This window comes from Schistocerca gregaria, chromosome 7 (assembly GCF_023897955.1).
Source record: "Schistocerca gregaria isolate iqSchGreg1 chromosome 7, iqSchGreg1.2, whole genome shotgun sequence".
NCBI classification, from domain to species: Eukaryota; Metazoa; Arthropoda; class Insecta; order Orthoptera; family Acrididae; genus Schistocerca; species Schistocerca gregaria.
The window spans coordinates 533462719-533482281 of record NC_064926.1 but is presented as its reverse complement, the minus strand read 5'-3'; the positions used below and the strand labels follow the sequence as shown (position 1 = coordinate 533482281).

Here is a 19563-nt window from a genome sequence, read left to right as displayed (position 1 = left end):
GTGTTCGGTCAGAGCGTTAGCTGCCCTCTGTAATAAACAATTTTTTTTAAAAAAAAGAACTGAGTGAATAGATCAACGATGAACTTCAACGGGTGTCATGGGACATCTGCCCCGGACAAACGCAACGAACAATACCGAACAAAATAAAATTAAAAAAAATAATAATAAAGTGGTCAGCGCGGTAGAATACTGTGCAAAGCGGCCGGGGTTCGACTCCCAGCTGGGTCGGAGATTTTCTCCGCTCAGGTACTGGGTGTTCTGTTGTCTTCATCATCACATCATCGCCATCGACGCGCAAGTCGCCGAAGTGGTGTCAACTTACAAGACTTGCACCAAGCAACCAGTCTATCCGACGGGAGCCTGTAGCTACACGTTTTTATAGCCCCACAAATTGTGATACCCAGGCACTTACAAGAGTTGACTCATTCCAATTGTGATTCGTTGACATTTTAGTCATAACATACTGCGCTTTTTTGTTTTGTGAAGTGCGTAATTTTACGTTTTTGAACATTTAAAAGAAGTTGCCGGACTTGCACCGCTGTGAAATCTTATCCATATCCGGCTAAATGTTTGTGCAGCTTTTTTTTCGGCCACTACTTCGTTATAGATAACTGCATCATCCACGAAAAATCTGAGGTTTACAACAATATTTTACGCTGATCATTAATGTACAACATCAACAGCAAGGGTCCCTACACATTTCTCTGAGACACACCTGAAGTTCTACGTCACTCGATGTCTCTTCTTCCAAGGTAATATAGCTGTGTCTTCCGTACTTAGTCCAGTCGCATATGATCGTTCTTTCATTAATGAGTAATGGTGTGGTACTAAGTGAAATGCCTTCCACTCGTCAAAAAATGTTGGATCTACTTGGCTGCCTCGATTCATAGCTTTCAGGAAGTTATGTGAGAAAAGCGGATTGGATTTCGCTTGACCAGTGCTCACGGAATCTGCGCTGGTTGGCACGGAGGAGGTAAATCCGGGTAAGACACCTCATCTGCTGATAGCGTAAAGCCATTGCTAATTATAATTAGACAAGGGAGTGACACAGATGCGAATAGTATCCGCACAACCCTAAATATTTGTTCGCTCACACAGGATGACTTAACAGTACTGAAGCAATCGAAAAACGACGACTGTATACCGACGCTTACAATGCCGGTGTGTGCTGGGAGTCCATTTAGAGCATTTAACAGAGGTTCTCTAAACCTGTTCATAGTCGAGAGCACTATGCGACTTCTGGTAAGAGCTGAGATGTTAAAGGGGCGATAACGGAGAGGTTTCCAGTAAGCAGCGCACGGGACACTGACCATCGGCAGCGTCCGGTGACGTCACCGCAAGGCCAAGGCCCCGAAGTGGGGGTAGCCTCGATATATTGGACGGCCGGCCGGCTGTTCTCCAGTCCTGCGTTTCGGCTGCTCAGCGCGCGACGCATCAGGTAACGATCTACCAACTGTTTACTTTCTTATTCTCCTTGTTTTCGCTACTCTCTCAAGTCAGACAGTTACATGTAATGGTATCTTATATTTACTACTTAGTCGCATTCGTCTCATTGTTCTGTACACCTCTTCTCTCGCCCATCTAGTCGTTTTCTGTCTATAGGATGGTAGTTCATTGTTACTTCAGTGTTTTGTTATCTCCCACTGACGAAACGAAGGAACTAGTTTATTTTCTATACAATCATCTCCTGGTCCTTGTGTAATTACCTTCTGTAGTAGTGCAGCTAGTATCAATTCAATAAAAATAAAAAAAATACTGACTAAAACAGATAACGAAACTTAAACCTCCTCAAATGTTCTTAAATTCACATGCCGGTATACTTAAAAGCATTACTCAGTTTCAAATTATCTGCGATTTTCACAACCACAATGTAAGCTCTAAAACTAATTCCTACAAATACTTACTTTTCTGCAGGAGAGATCAGAAAGCGTTTCTGCATTCTGTTGCAAAGACTTTTAACAATAGCATTACAATCCCATCTTATTGGCCACTATATCTACGGTTTGTCTGATACCTCGATTCTAGAACATGTCAAGCCTGTTAGCAGTATGACGTTCAACACATTGTTCATTACAAACGGGCTTTGGCTCTTACAGTATATAGATAATTGTTTGGCAGTTATTATTTTACTCATGTAAATACTAAGCACAATGGTCGATAAATACCTACTTCGCAAACCTGGAAAAGTAGCATCTTTGTTATTTATACTAAATGGAGACTTTACCACAACTGCTCTGTTTGCAGCCTTTAACAAGAAATGTATCAGATTATATCAATTTCGGTGAATAGCTAATTAGTTTATAACTGATAATTCTCTCCCCTGCCATTTTGGATGACACGATCTACATTCGCAGAGGATTCTCCTGTCTGAAAATATACATTAGAGAATGAATCACGGACACTGACTCTCTGGCCGCATATCCCTTAATTAGACTGTTAACACTTTCAGCTCATTTCTGCCTCGTTTCTACGTTCCGTTTCTCACTTGGTCTTCTGTAACCAACAAATCTGTACACTTTTGAGTCTGCGTGCGTGCCTTTTGTTTTATTGTTATCCCTCGGCTGTCGCCTATTAATTTTATTCATCTTTATACGCATGACAGAGTTTATCATTGGATAGCGTGTACTGGTTCATATGTGTGGAGCTTACAAGACATGGACCATCAGTATTTCATTGGCTGCTGGAGCGATGTAATTTACGCATTAAAATCTGTGGCATCTTTTCTTCTTCCTCAATGTTACAAGTTGCCCACATAAATGTCATATCTTATTGGAAACTCTTAGTAATACGAAAGGTTTTCTTCTGTTTGGTATCGGTGAGAGAAAAATGGAAGTAAAAGTATGGCAAAGTTGGAACGCTGTACTGTGATTAATAAACAGGGCTTCTCACATCAGCTAACAATGCCAATTGCTGGTTCAAATGGCTCTGAGCACTATGGGACTTAACTTCTGAGGTCATCAGTCCCCTAGAACTTAGAACTACTTAAACCTAACTAACCTAAGGACATCACACACACCCATGCCCGAGGCAGGATTCGAACCTGCGACCGTCGCGGTCGCGCGGTTCCAGACTGTAGCGCCTAGAACCGCTCGGCCACCCCGGCCGGCATTCATTCACGTCCATCATTTCTCTTTCCAAAACCATGACTGCCTACTGTGTTTCCCTCCCACCCCGGCCGGCCCCAATTGCTGTATGATGAACATTCTAAGATGATGAAACAGAATTTCCGACAAGTTACACTATGCGCAGAGTCGATCTTTCTTATGCCGCTTGTGTTTTTAGCGTAATCTTTTACTGAGGTTTTGAAACTAAGGCTACTTGCTGGATTTGTTTCTAACGCCGTTAAATTGCCCTTGAAGAGTGCAATGGAACACTGGCTGTTAATGTTTGCAGTGGACGTTTCACTAAAATAGAAACTGTATAACAATGCGAGGACAAAATATGCGAACATAGCTCAGTTTCAGGGTGATCCGTGATAGTTTTGCATTAGTTTTCCTGTCTATTCATGGTAATTGTTTCATTTCAAACAATGTCCGTCATTATCCATCCTTGCTAGCCTCCTCAAGACCTCTGGAATGTTTTTGGAGAGGTCCTCTCTTTCAAAGAAAAACAGTTGTTACCTCACCACCTTGGTACATAAAAAGTTAAGGATACGAGCGATGCAGGAAAATAAGATAAACCTTACTTACTCTTTCCATACTACAAATTATCGAAAAATTGATTTTCCCGGTTTATGAAATATCATAGAAGTAAAGATATGAGGGAATCCTGATGGACAGCATCTATTGCCGTGGAACTGTCAGCCCAGGTAGCTGAGTGGTCAGTGCGACGGAGTGTCATGCCAAGGGGCACAGGTTCGATTCCCGGTAGGTCGGAGAGTTTCTCCGCTCAGGGACTGGACGTTGTGTTATGGACGTGCAAGTCTCCGAAGTGGCGTCAACTCGAAAGACTTGCACCTGGAGACCGGTCTACCCGACGGGAGGCCCTAGCCGCACGACATTTCCACGACCATGGATTTTTGCTTGTCTGTCATTTACCGACGCCAATAGGACGTTTGAATTCTTTTTTTCTTTTTCCTTTTCCGCCTGTGTTCGTTTTACACCACATATCTTTCTAAAAGTTGAGGCATCTGTTCACTTTTCTTCATTTCTCATGTTCTCTTTATCTCCATACACATTCACGTCCCACTAGCATTTTACCATGTATTCTATCAACGTTTCCCATCTCTTCTTAGTGGAGAAAACCAATATTGTTTCATTCTAGATAAGCCTCGCGAAACGACTTTGAAGATTCGGTTAGTGTGATTCGAGGTCGCGCGGAGACTACTTCCCACAACTGGAACAGGATAGGGTGGGGGGGGGGGGGAGGGGGGTGGCAGTGGTAAATAAAATACTAGCTAGCACACACTCTGAAGTGGCTGGCGGAATATACGGTAGACGTAAATGTAGCTAAATTCATTGCTGCATTGGTGTTATATCGTTTTTTTTCCCTGTAGTTTCCAATCATCGTTCGAAGTACTTCTTTTAAACTTTCTATCTTTGACATGCCTAATGTTCTCAACAGACTAAAACTTGTGTCATTTGCTCCCAGGTGCAGTAAATTTTTGAGAACTGTTTGCTCCATCGTCAGTGAGAGCTCAGTGTATTAACTAGAAATCACTTGAAATTTGATTCTGAGTCGCCCTTTATTAGTGTCTTAAATTTCCCCATTTGTTATGGATGTTTATACTTCTGTACTTGCTCGTACATATTTCTCGCTGCTGTTGGCGAAATCTTTATTAAAATTTAACGACTGGTGACATCCATGTCATTAGACGCAGCAATAGGAGGAGAATAGTAAGAGGCAATGATTTATGTAAGTAACCATCCCGGCATTATCTTCACACACTTGTCCGCAGCTCGTGGCCTCGCGGTCGCGTTCTCGCTTCCCGAGCACGGGGTCCGGGGTTCCATTCCTGGCGGGTCCGGGATTTTCACCTGCCTCGAGATGACTGGTTGTTTGTGTTGTCCTCGTCATTTCATCATCATTCACGAAGGTGGCGACATTGGTCTGAGTAAAGGTTGGGAATTCGTACGGGCGCTGATAACTGCGCAGTTGAGCACCTCACAAACCAAAACATCATCGACAAACTGAAATACGAATTGGGGAACGGAGAATAATGTTCGCTTTTTGGATATCTATGCTTTGCATAGGTGTTTTTGGGATTGAGTGATGCTGATTACAAAAATAAGCGACATATTGCTGCCGCTGAGACGGTCATGTGCGATCAGAACATAAATGATTTGACAGTATCTGAGCTGCATGGCAAATTTTATTGAGGTAGAAGCACATATGCAATAGAATTAAGAAAAATACAAGCAAAGTGTAATTCTAGTTGTGGCAATGCTCTCGCCTGCAAGACTAAAATTCCATCGTTCGATTTGGCCAACTCTTTGTTAAGCAATATTGTTGGCAGGAGGGAAGCCTATACAAATTCAAGAAGCTGCATTCATCTATTCAAAACGTCGCTTCATTGCTCCCCATTCACATATGTTACAATTTTGAAATATTGCCACTGTGCAGATCAATCTTCAAGAGAGTAGTTTGCAAACCATTCTCTTCTTAATGCGGCCTGCTTCGAATAATTATTGCTGTTAATGTTAACAATTTTTCGTGTTAATGAAAAAGCGTCATCACCAACTAAAACTGCGTCTTATTGCATGCCGAGTGTTCTCGATTGTAATGCACGCAATATGATATGTAATTTCAGCTCTGGCGACAGTGCTTCATGCATTACAGTACCTTTGTTCATTATCGCATAATTAACTCTATTTAGAAGAAACGTGAACAGTTCTGGTGAAATTCTAGGATAATTAAAAGAACTTGTGTCCATCTTCCGTTATAAATTATTTCAGCAAGGATGCTGCGCAACCGAACTGATGTCTTTTCTTCATCCAGTCACGAATCTGACACGTTTCTTAATTTTTTCTTATGTAGCGATTCTACGCAAAAAGCTTTAACTCCATCGCAACTCGTGCGACGTGCAGCTGCCAAAACTTTCTTTTCAGACACGACTCAGGGACCCACAAAACGACGAAACTGAAGTGTATACTGGTGTCGGCGCGTCTACAGACGTATATGAGACCACTTGCGTGCAACTCGTTCCACGCAACGAGTGGCGCAACCCAATGTCGTCGTGTAAACTAGGCTTTAGAAAAATCGCGGAACACTTAAGTCAGGGTGGCCGGATGGAGATATTAACTTCCCTTATATCGATTCCGACCCATATGTCGCTTCTCTCAGTAAGCTTTTGGTGTTAGAAGCTATCAAAATTCCAGCACAAGAAAAATGTAAGTAGCTATAGATCCACTGATATCGAGAAAAACCACCATTTCATTCAGCACTTGCTGCAGCTACAATTGCGAAGCAACATGAAACTGAAGTAGTTCACGAATGAAATATCACTATATGCACATTGAGTCCGTCAGAGGTCATGCGACTTACGTGAGTCACTCATACCAGTTTTGGTAACTGAGGAATTATTTCCTATTTACCTAAAGAACTCAAAACGTAAGCCTGCGATGCACGTGTTGTGTTGCACTGATATGTTCTTCCTCCTTCCCAATTTTTATCGGATAATATTTTTCCACAGGTTCCAACGTCATCTAAAAGAAAATCTGAGACAGCAGCTAACACTCTCAGACGTTAAAACACAGGATGTTGCCCAAATAGCTCAGCTCAAATATTTTCGAAACCGTTAAAGATTTAGAAATAAGTATATCAATAAGGAAACTCAGAAGGGCTGTATTTCGCTACATGCTCTTCGTCTTTCTCTCGACTTGGTATTAAAGTATCTATAGAAAAAGTTAATTACGTAATTTTGAGCAGCATTTGCAATCCCTTAAAAATAAGGGTTTGGTGATAATGACTGTTAAGGTTTCCAGCGTGAATTTGCCAAAAAAATGTGGGCCATTCCTGAATATCTGGGCCAGGCAAAGTGCAGTTTGATCTGACCTGCTATGTAAGTAACTGCAAAAGCAGGGATCGTGCTCTAGAATCTTAACTCGAACTTGACTGTTTATCTGTGCGTGTCCCTACAGAGACATATATAAAGTGGGATAGCGTAATAATGTACAACCAGTCTCAATATAAACAGTAGTGCATCTATAGAAACGTATTCTACTGAATGTCCTCTATTTAAGTGCTCTCCAATGCCGCTTCATATCGCTCACGTAGGGATCGTGAAGGAAAGATCTAATTATAGCATGCGCAAAGGCATTTAAAGAATCATTTTTCACGTGCTCAATACGCAAATTGAAGGGAAAGTAATCATAATACGTGTACTATCATACACTTCGCAGTGGTTTGCATAGTATAGATGTAGAACAGTACATAGCTCCATATAAAAACCAATTGCTTGTGTTTATCGTCAGATTAATAAACAATGGGTATTATTTATGCATCATAATACTTACCTTTTTACGTTTTATCATATATCGAAAAATTTGCTTCCGTGCCTTCACTGATACCGAAATATTTGAGGTAAACAAAGTTGGTAAGTCTCATGGGATTAAATGAACAGTAGTGGCCCTTTTAGCTCCGACTCAGCGAAGGACTATCCGTTCAGGGTTACTTCAGCAACCTGCATGTGATAAAAGGGTTCGAGGTTCGATTCCAAGTGACGACCTGTATAGACTGCCCTGGATTGTTCCGCCAAGGACACGGTCTCTGTGTGGCCAGCTGGGTAGCCTTATCAAAAATAAGCAAGCGCCCGAAGTTGAATGCACCAGACTGCGTGTCGCTATTCTTTTCGTGCAAGCCCTATTGACACGTCATCACAGACCTCTTGCGGCGTACGCAGCTACGCAGTTGAATCAGTCGCGGGCGAGACGTCTTAATTCGAGAGGTGATGTAGGGAATTTCGGCGACTGTCCCTAACTGTGAAATGGACAATGAATTCAGAGCAATAGCTGTGTAATGTTGCTATGACGACCTAAACTGAGCCTATTCGTACAATGTCTAATAATTCCGTACTCCCCGACCGAAGACTTTTACTTTTTTCGTATCTTGAAGTTATAAGCTTATTCCAGTTTTACGGTTCAGTGGTAAGCAGCGTCATTTGCACGTTTATTTGCTTTCCTTATATCTTCAGCGGTACGATGGAACAGTTCACCGCATTGTTGCACCAAAAGTGTCTGCTGCATTGTTCGGCTTGGTTAAGGACGTAAACTTCAAGCAACTATAACTGTTATGCAAAATGTTTACGTAAGGCTGGCATCTACTCAGTCCGCTCTGGTAGATATGTTCCAGAGAGCTGGCTAAGGATACTAGTATTTATTGCTGCATCTTTCTTCCGAAATCAGAGTTAATTGAAATCTGTACCACTGTGCAACGTGCAGATTTTGAGACATACACCATTTCGAAAACAGCAATTTTGAACGGCTTCGTCCTGTTTAACGTATGTAATTTCTTATTGTGTGTTGTTCTGTATAGCAATGGCTAAACCCCTTTGTAGGAGAGCAGCCTTTTGCGTTCTGCAGATGCTAGACAGAAAGAGGGGACCAGAAAAGTGAAAACGTTGCTTGACCGGAGACCAGGAGCGCTCATGAAACACGACTTGCAGCTTCATTAATTCATGCGGTTTTCGTGTGGTATTAGTTTGTTTACAGTGTTGATTTTTAAGTGTTTCTGCTGTTAAAGCAAGTTGTTTGACAAATTAAACGTACAATTTTGTAGAAACATGCAACTAAACTCGGCCGCATTTTCGCGCATGGGAGACACTGTCTGAAAAAAAAGACGTCCACAGAAATTCATCCAAGAGAGAGGCACTCCTAAACTTGCAGTTGTTGGTGCGACTGGTGAGTTCGGAAAGGAACTGTTTCCCAAGGACTGTATTTGACAGGAATTACAAAAAAAATTTTTTATCTCAAACGAATAATTGGTATCCACCGAATTATACCCAGACTGTAAACATATTTTACTAGTATATACAAAGTAAATAATTTTATGTCATTAATACGAATATAAGTGCCACCTTTTTCATTCAGCTTTCTGAAATTACACCGTTATTGTGATTAAACCCAGGGTAGACCCATTTACAAAAAATATGATTTTAGTAATATATCAATAACGTTAGGTTGGCACTTAAAATTTCCAAAAATCAGAACGCCTGTTGTAAAGCAATAAAATAACCTTCGAAAAAGTCACAGTAATGCTGCTCAGAAGTGAAGAAACAAGTAAAGAACTTTAAAAAGGCTTTTCAACTTTCATGCCATCTGCAACTCTTTACTTGCAAAACTTCACATTTGACCGTGTTAGTAGACTGTTGCACAATTTACCGTGCCTTGTACTATTTGATGTTATCTGGCATAACTGAAGTTGGAAAAAAAATCTCTTGAAAGCCAAATTTTTGTTATTTCGATAAAGTGTAATTTAGGTCCAACAGACGACTAAATGAACGTGGGGAAACCTGAAATTACCATCCACTTGGCCGATGGAACCTATTTTGAAGAGCCTGGAATTGAACCAAGGTGGTCCTCGTCTTCCCAGTTTGACAGAACGTAGTGCAAACTTGCCAAATAGAATTTCTCATAGCATTCGACACTGCAGAATCTACGGTTTAGTAATATCCCAGCCAGTCATTGCTAGAAACGAGTAAGAATTCCGTAATGAACAGAAAGTAAACTCAAGGCTAAAAAAAGGGGGGGGGGCAATGCCTCATTTCACCTCCCCTGCCCCCCCCCCCCCCCCCCCCGCCTCCGCGTCCCATACTTTGCGGATGTCTTTAGGGCAGTTGGAACGCCCTGAACCCTACAATGTTAAATTTGGCCTGTATCCGGGCAAAACATCTCAACACATCAGCAAAGGCACAGACGGCCAACCAATAGCAGCAGAGAACAACACGCAGGCGGACAGCTTCTGCGGTTCATTCCAGAACACATTAAGACATTTAAATTATTCTTCAAATTTTTGAAAATAAGGCGATTAATTGTGTAACTTCTGTATCATCATGCGTAGTAATGCGTGAAGTAACTGGACTTATAGCGTTTCCTTACTATTTAAAATCAGCATGACAAGAGTGTTATACACTATTTCCGATTGTGACGCAAAAAATGTTTTCTAAACTGCAAGCTCTTGTCTCTGTTGCGTTTACATACAATTGAAAATAGTGTAATATTTGAAAACTGACTGAAGGATGCTAGATTATGACTTATCTAATGAAAAATATTGAATAATAGAACATACATGTTAAGGAGACCACAATCAGTAGTTTTCCCATTCCTAGAAAGACAGTATGAGTTTCATAGACGCAGTAGGTAGTAACATTCAGTCCCTGTATAGGTAAACTTCTATCGAACTCATGACTGATTACACGGCCCTTCAGTTTTCGTAAATTAATGTTAGTATGAGAGGAATAGCGCCATACGCGAACGTGAGAATACGTCTCGTGCTGCTGAAGGTTCTCGACGGTGACGTCACGAGGAAGCGCGCGATGGCTGCCCAACGCATCGGCCCAGCCTTATATGTAGGAACCTGGCTACAAAGCATTGGCGTCCAAGGCAAAGCTCCTTTTCTAAGGAACAAGTTCGGCATTTGTCTTATGCGATTTACAAGAACCATAGAAAAGCACGTCGGGAAAGTGAAAGTTTCGTTTATTATTTCGTCTGTCGGCGCTTCAACGCTAAGCTTTATTAAATTTCTTATCAACACAGAGAACTATTTCTGCTTCATATCAAGTTGGGAGTGTCATTTATAAACAAGGTGTCAGTCGTAAGAGTAAGTTCTGTGAAATCTCAAATATAATTAAAAATACGGAAGCAAAGAACTGCACAGTTTGACCTGATTTATCCGTAAATCCAGATTAATAGGGCAGTCCTGCAGTGAGTCTGTAGTTACACTTTTCACATTTCCTGACTTTTCGAGAAAGTTTCACTACAAATGTTGTTATACATTCAGGTATTAGTCGTACCGTGAAGCAGTCACCTTTCTTAGACAACTTTGTTTCGATGTCTCAACCCGTTTTGAAATATGAAAGACTTTCGTAATTTTGTGACACGTCATTGTAACTACGGGTGGATGCAGAATCAGCCCCTGTCTTATAACAGTAGAGATACTTCCACGGTCAGATGATGATGTTTTATTTTGTGCAAGAAGCAGATGTGACCCCAAGCCTGATTGTCACCTCGACCCACTCCTATCTGCACAGGTTAGGGGCTATCGCGAACTCTCCAGCCGCCATTGAGATGACCTACGAGCGCTAAGTTTCCTCCGACAAAACATGTCGCTTGTTTTCATTTGTTTTCCTTTATATACCGATTACTGAACCTGAAAAGCTAGGGTGGTACGCGATAAGTGGTAAAATGTTGCGCAATGAACACAGATCGAACAAATACGTTGGACAAACCGGTTAGCGTTGCAAAAATTGACGCATTGTCTTTTTCAGAGAAAATTCGCAATCGGTCGTTGTAAAACATATTTTATTGTCCGCTTAGATTACTTTTTTTTAACTGTGGCTGGTTTCGGTTCCACATGCGCCACATTTAGATCCATAAAGCAAAACATAATTAACCAACATACGATCTACGATGTGCAACATTACCATATGTACCAGGACTTACATGAATGTACTGACTGCCATTTAAGAGTAACCCGTCCAGTTCATCAGCAAAATACTTGCTGAGAAGTGAACTTTGGAGAAAAGGCTGTAGATAAATATTCCCTACGATAATGAGATAAAGCACACATCGTTAAACAAAAATTTATTAATAAATAAAATGGCCCAGTTCCTTAGAGATGCGATTAAATGAGCAGCGGCCGCCATTCTGTACCTAACAACGTTCATTCTGGTTTCCTGGCAGACAGTGATAATCCCTAAATCAGGTTGCTCCTGTTTCTCTGAATACTGCGATTAAAGGACAAATACACACTTATCAAAGTTATTGTCTTCAGGTCTTCCGACAGTTTCAATACTCTTCTTTTACGTAAGTGTATTCGTTTTGCATTACAGTGAAGTCAAGACCACTGTCACATTAAATAATTCATGCCGCTTGTTAATTAGTCGCAGTTAGAATTTACTACCAGTAGATGTTTCGCTCAAATGGCTGTGAGCACTATGGGACTTAACCTCTAAGGTCATCAATCCCCGAGAACTTAGAACTACTTAAACCTAACTAACCTAAGGACATCACACACCCCGAGGCAGGATTCGAACCTGCGACCTTAGCGGCCGCGCGGCTCCATACTGTAGCGCCTAGAACCTGTCGGCCACTTAGGCCGGCGTAGATGTTTGTTTTGCGTCATTCCCGGTTCAAGAAAAAACATGCTCAGATGTCTCTGTGCTTTAATCGGCAACATCCTTTTTCTCTTTCGCGCGGATTCGATCGTGACGTGAAATACACAATTGTGAATGGATGTGGTACGGTATTAGCCGACAAGAGATCAGATATCGGCACGTCTTTAGTGCTGCGCTTGGCTTCCAAAATGGCAAAGTCCAAGTTTTATCACCATTAGTTGCCGCGAGTTTTCGTATTTGCTCGTTTTGTGTAACAAATGAGAGAGAACACAGATTAATATGAGCCTGACACAAGTTAGTAACTGAAAAATGCAGCGTGTGGGCGTCTGTGTGACTCTTGTAATTATTTTGAGTAAATGGGTTGTCGCACGTTGCTAGATGTTGCTCATTCTGGAATGCTTTAACGAGTAAAGCTTATGAGGAACGTAGTAAAGAACCCCGTAGTCGCGGGGCCGACTTGAAATCCCATGCAGGCGAGACAAATTCTGGCCACTCGTCCAATGTCGCGCATTACAGATGCAAGCGCGGACCTAGCTGCGAGAAGATTGCGCCATAAAGCAGGAAGTTGGTCTCGACAGCTGTGCCAAATCAGTGAGTCACAGTTAGCCACTTCTGTACTGGCAACTGGCAAAACATCCCGCCAGCCTGTGGTTAGTTCTTGATTCATTACCATTGCCAGGACTCGGTTCCTTGTGCGTATTTGTGTACAGTACCGGTATTATTCGCACAAGCAAGTGTTATTGAAGAGAGAAAGGGGGGCGGGGGGGGGGGGGGGGGGCAGAACGGCGAAAAGGTCTTACGGCAGAGGATTCTGGAAGATGTGGACAAACATTTAGATACAATAATATGGGCCCCTCTGGAGGAAAAATATCATAAAAAACACGTGCCTTGTTCTTACCGGATTCCGAAATACTGTTGTTTGAAACAATGAGTAGGAGTGTTGAAAGGTAATGTTTAATTTCTAAAATTTTAGGTGCCGGAACGCTCCTCTTCAACCGTACACTCCCCCCCCCCCCCCCCCCCCAAACTTACAATGAGAAATCACTTTTTACAAGATACTGTTCTGAAATTCAGAGCTTTATACTAAAATTTGTTAAGGACTAAAACAATAACGCCACAAGATTTAATATAAACAGGTGTTAACTGTCTGTCCTCGGAGAATTTTCAAGTTCATTGCAGCCGGCGCAGCGGCAAAACATAATTAACGTACTATTTGCCGACTTGTTTCAGTCAAGCTAAAAGAAGAAAGTCCCTGGGAGATGCCGGTGCGCCGTTCCGACCGAAATTAAGTCCTGGTTCAAGGATACTTCTCTAATTCTGTTATCAATTATGGCTGAAATAGGCACTGCTATCTTCACTGCATTTTAAAGCTAATGTTGCCAAAACTTGTCAGGGTACATGTACAAAACGCAAATAATTTGTGAAGAACATCATTTCAAAGTGAACAAGCAAATTCTCTCATATACGTAACTGTGCCAGTAATGTAACTTAAGTGACCAACATGGTGCAGATAGTGACACAATGCTGCATTTTGCAGACTTGTTAAGCGCAGAACATATGTTTAATGGTTTTCCATTCAGAATGGCACATGCTATGCAGAGCTGTACCGAGGTGATCCCGTGTCCTTTGCAGAACTACAAAAGCTGAACCCCCGATTTTGTAACTAAATTTAATATAAAGAAGCATTATTGGAAAAGAAATTATGATACTTAATGGAACCGTATTGTGTACAACCAATTAAATGTATCATTGTACTCTGGTGTGCAAAACTTTAGAATGAAAGTAACTTTCATACGTCACTGCCAAGTAACATAGCTTGATGAAAGTTGGGACTGTACAGTGACTGAACTGCTTCAGTATAGCAAGAAGGTAACTAAAAGAAATACGCAGAGAGACAAACAGAAATGACACTATATCCATCATTTTGATTTGCAGCTCCTTGTATTGGCCCTGTTTGCAGTTAAAATTGTTTGGATGTGAGGTCCGCCAGTTATGCAAAACACAGTTTTTCTCAGTATTCAGACATGTTTCGGCACCACTGTGCCATCATCAGTGGGTTTTCATTTTTATTTATTCTGCAATGTAAACATTTTTGTTAAATGATTATAGAATAATGTGCATTTTTAGTTCAAACGACAGATCCTTTCTTTTTGTAAATATCTTTACATTTGGTGTGCATGAATTTTCTGGATCACTTGTGTGTTAATTACTACAGGTAGCTTGTCATCTGCAACCAAACAATGTTGATGAGAAACTTTTTTGCTGGGAGTTAACCTACCTTCTAGAATGTAGTTTAGCTTTTCGCACCTGTATTTGTTTTTACATACATTTTCTTGTGCAGAGAGCATCCATTCTCTGCATCAACACCTCAGAAGTTTCAATTAGCTAAATGTGAAGAGAAAAGGGAAGCTACATCTGCAAACAAATTTACTGAAAGATAGCTTGTGATGACTCACTAAATGGGGAGCAGTGTCATAGAAATGACAACAGTATTCTGTATATTGATATTCTGCTTTCAGTAGTAAAAGTGGATGGATAGCAGTGAAACTGTACGTCATAATCCATTGGACATTTAGGTTTCCTCTGAGAACTTGGACTTTACTTGTTTGCTCAGCCAGTGAACAGGCTAGACTGCAATGTGCAAAGCGAGCGGAATCCGAGTACTATTCCAGGGAAGACAAACATTGTTTGGATCACACTGCTCAGAACGCATTGTTGCAGATTTGCTCTGAAACAAATGTATTCACTTAGTTGTTACCAAAGGCACAATGGCAGTTGTATTCTTGTTAGCCACAAATCCTTTGCAGCTGATGTCATCCATACCAGACATGGAATCTTTCAGTATGACACAAGAATGGAACACAACAGTTATTCGAGTTGCTTGTGGCTAAATTCCTGTCAATGTACCAGCTTACAAATGTCAAAATAACAAACCTCTGAAACACACATGATGCAGAGCACAAGCTGGAAGTATTTAAAGCTCCTCATTGTGGTTTTTAGTGATCACACAACCATTTGTAGTTGGATGTACGAAAGAGTTGTAGACTTCATGCCATGAATTGTAGGAGTTTTGTGTAACAACACTGTTAGGTGGTGGCAACAACTTTTTTTTTAACTTATCAATGCATTGTGCATAAGTAAGGTAGCACTAAATAACAAGTATTCGTAAACTCATCAGCATTACAATGTTACAGAATGTGGAAGCTGGTGGCTTTGACTCTAGCAGCAGCCTGCTGCATTGTTCTGGGTGAGGAGTGTCCCTGCAACATCAGTGGGAACAAGCTCATCTGTACTGGTATCAAACTTGATGCTTCACCACCGGAGTCTTGCTTTGCAGGTACAGTACTGATATAATTAAAATTTTCATCTTCTGCAACTGTAGGAAATGCTAAGGTGCAAGCTCAATTGCACTTGGAATACTGTTCATGTGACATTGTATTTTATGGATTCAACAAATCACACTGTTGTACAATTTGTACATATGGTATTGGACAAGTCGAGTATACATTTTACAAGTAATTTTTACAATTCATTTGTTAAAATTTTAATGTATTGTATAAAAGTTTGTGCAATATTGCTAGAAGGTAACAAGCATCACAATGTAGGATTCTTTCACTTTTTACAGTACTATGAAATTCAATGGAACATGTTAAGAACAAAATAGGAATAAAATACAGACCAGTAAATACATCCTTTTAAGAAGAATGCACAGTAGTGCCATCATGCATTTGTAACAGAAAAGATTTCCAGAGTCGCTATTGTAAGAGTTGACCAGCTCCCTTCATGACTCACTAATATTACATTCGTAGGTGGTGGTGGTGGTGGTGGTGGTGGTGGTGGTGGTGGTTAGTGTTTAACATCCCGTCGACAGCGAGGTCATTAGAGACGGAGTGCAAGCTTGGGTTAGGGAAGGATTGGGAAGGAAATCAGCCGTGCCCTTTCAAAGGAACCATCCCGGCATTTGCCTGAAACAATTTAGGGAAATCACGGAAAAACTAAATCAGGGTGGTTGGAGACAGGATTGAACCGTCGTCCACCCGAATCCGAGTCCAGTGTGCTTACATTCGTAGGAAACTTTACTGTTTGTGAAATGCATTTTCTAAATGTTTAAAACAAGTTGCCAGTCTTTGCACTTCTTTGAAATCTTGTCAAGATTTGGGTGAATATTTATGCAGCTTATTTTAGGCAGACTCTGTGACCATAATGGTCAAAATGGAGACTGACAGAGAAGATAAGGCCAAAATAGTAAATGCCTTTCTCTGAGTTTGTTTCACTCAGGGTGATCATACTGCAATTCTTTCTTTAAATCATCATACAAAAGTCAAAATGGCAGGTAGCAAAACAAGTAATCATGGGATAGAAAAACACCTAAAACAACTCAACAGGGGGAAAGCCACTGGACCTGATGGGACACCATTATAGTTCTGAGTAGAGTATGTGAAAGAACTTGTTCCTCTTTTAGGAGAAGTGTACCATAGGTAAGAAGGATGGAATATCAGACTTGTAGCGAGAGAGAGAGAGAGAGAGAGAGAGAGAGAGAGAGAGAGAGAGAGAGAGAGAGAGTGTTTGTGTGTGTGTCTGTGTTTTGTTGTGCCTATCTGCAACTCCTGGATTTTCCATTGTTTTATTATTGTTGATCAGTCCGAGATCCATGCCAGATAGTATTGATGAGGGGTGAATAGAAAAGATCTGCAGAAGAGCAGCGTGCAAATGCATCATGGAGACACTCAGCCAACTCCAGCGACAGGCACTTCAACAGAAATATTCTGCATAATGCTGAGGTGTGCCTTTAAAACACAAAGAGCATACATTCCTAGAAGAGTCAAATAATATTTTGCTTCCTCCTACATATGTGTCAAGAAAATACTATGACTGTAAAATCAGAAATTTGAACTCTCACAGTGGCTTACCAAGACTCCTCCTTGTGAGACATTCACGACTGGAACAGAAAGGAGGAAAATGACAGTGTCACACAAAGTACCATCCACCACACACTGTAAGCTTGCTTGAAAAGTATATAATTAGATTCTACACACATTCTTGTAGCTGACACAGAAATCTCTTCAAGGTCCTGCGAATGTATGTGTAACTTGCAAAAATTTTCTTCCAGTCATTTACTTACTATTATTACAACATCTTGTATTTGAAATATGTTACATTTTCAGTTCAAATAATTCCTAATGTGATCTACCCACTGGCTCTAAACACAAATTTTTACATTGAGCTCAACCTTTGCTATGAGCTCCCACTTAGAACTACCAACTCTCATAGAGATCATTTTCACAGCCATGTGCTTCAGCACTGATGTTACCAAAAGAAAGAAAATAAATGCAAAAAATGACTTATTACTATATTTACTATTGCAATGTACATACCTTGAATATAATCTTACTTCTGAGTTAAAGTAATTTTCTGTTTATTATTTTATAATAACTGTTTATTTCCTTATTTTGACTATATCTGTAACTGTAATTGCTTACTTACCAATCTGAATTTCAGTGCAATAATATAAAAATTCTAATTAAAGATTTGATGATACAAAATGGGTTAATCAATGCCTATTGATTAACAATAAACAAAAATAGTAAGATTTCTCACTGTATTTTCCTCACAGATTATTATTTTATTTGTGGAATATTACAAATGAGATAAATTAATTTTAATAAAATATGGTTGAATTACACTGCAGGACCCAAGACTTAGATGTGTCACAACGTTACTGTTATAAACCTTTCATGAATGTTGTCAGAACATAAACACTCTTTAGTAATGTATACTACCTGTATGTATTATCTCTCAACAGTGTACTACCCAATACACTCCATTATACACGGTATATGTTTCATTTACAGTTTGGAACAGCCTTTTCTGAGATGTGATTGGAAGTTTTTTTTATTATTTCAGTCTAGTGAAGTTATTACACAGTAGGTCCAATCATCACTATGTTTGACACACACCTGCTGACATCTATTCTGATTTCCAGACAGCTGATGAATTTGCTCTTATTTCAGGTAAATCAATAAAACAGCTAGTAATTTCAAGACTGCAAGAAGGTGGATTTAAGACACTGCAGTTGCCATCATCACAGTACTGTGCCAGTTTGGAAAAAATCATTGTGACAGAAGTAGCCAAACTCTCGGAGGTGGAGGGTCTGTCACACTGCCCACAGGTAATAATCAAAATATTATTGTCATTTCTTGTTATGTGTGCTATTTACAAAAATCAATAAAACAAATGACTATATATTCTTCTTGTATATATGATACATTTACAAAGTTGTGAAAGTTCCATATACTTGAATAGCTGCTTTTAGTTTTTACTGTGCAGCATTATTGAAATTTGGTTTTCGTTACCCTTAGGCTCTGTTTTACTGTGGGCAAAGAAGGAATATGTTTGATAATCAAAGGATATAAGAGTAACAACCATCCTCAAGTCCCTTCTTATTACAATCATGTGAGAAAATAGATAGTGAAATTGAAATACAGAAGGATAAGTTGTCTCTGGTCCTATGTAAAATCACTAAGTGCCACTAAGGCTTCCATTCAGCTCCTTGATGACCAGTCTGGTGTGGCAGTTGAAAATAACAAAACAAAAGAAATAGTTTCAAATTTGATGTTCAAGAAATTGTTCACACAGGAGAATTGTACAAACATACCATCATTTGACCATTGGACAGACTCCTGTATGGATGACATAGTAATAAGTGTCCTTGGTCTAGAGAAACAACTGAAAGATTTGAAAGCAAATAAATCACCAGGTCTGGGTGGAATCTCAATTCAGTTTCACAAAGAGTGCTCTATGGCACTGGCCTCGTACTTAGTCTGCATTTATCATGAATGTCTTGTGTAGCTTAGAGTCCCAAGTGAATGGAAAAAATTGCATGTGACCAGTATATAAACAAGGTAAAAGAACGGACCCACAAAATTACACACCAATATCCCTAACTTCAGTTTGTTGCAGATTCCTTGAATACAATATATTCCTCAGTTTGAATATGTTAAGTTTCTCTGTCTAAAGAAATTTTATGGCCACAAATCAGCATTGTTTTAGAAAGCATCACTCATGAGAAATAGATTTCCCCTTTTCTCACATGATACACTGCAAACTGTGGGTGAAGGGCAACAGATTCCATATTTCTAGATTTCTGAAAATCTTTTAACATGGTGCCCCAATGCATGCTGTTAAAGAAGATATGATCATATGGAATAAGTACACAGATATGTGAATGGCATGGAGACTTCGTAAGTATCTGGTATGTTGTCCTCGACAGCGAGAGTTCATCAGAGACAAGG

At 40.2% G+C, this 19563-nt stretch overlaps 1 protein-coding gene across 1 annotated transcript in view; it reads left to right on the top strand.

Moving 5' to 3' along the window:
• The first annotated feature begins 1312 nt into the window (after positions 1-1312).
• Positions 1313-19563, top strand: part of LOC126282264 (carboxypeptidase N subunit 2-like) — a 287526-nt gene continuing 269275 nt past the window's right edge. The window contains exons 1-3 of the mRNA XM_049981874.1: positions 1313-1438; positions 15466-15608; positions 18283-18440. Of these exons, the coding sequence (XP_049837831.1) occupies positions 15467-15608; positions 18283-18440 (300 nt within the window). The 5' untranslated portion in view covers positions 1313-1438; position 15466. The remainder of the gene's footprint in view (positions 1439-15465; positions 15609-18282; positions 18441-19563) is intronic.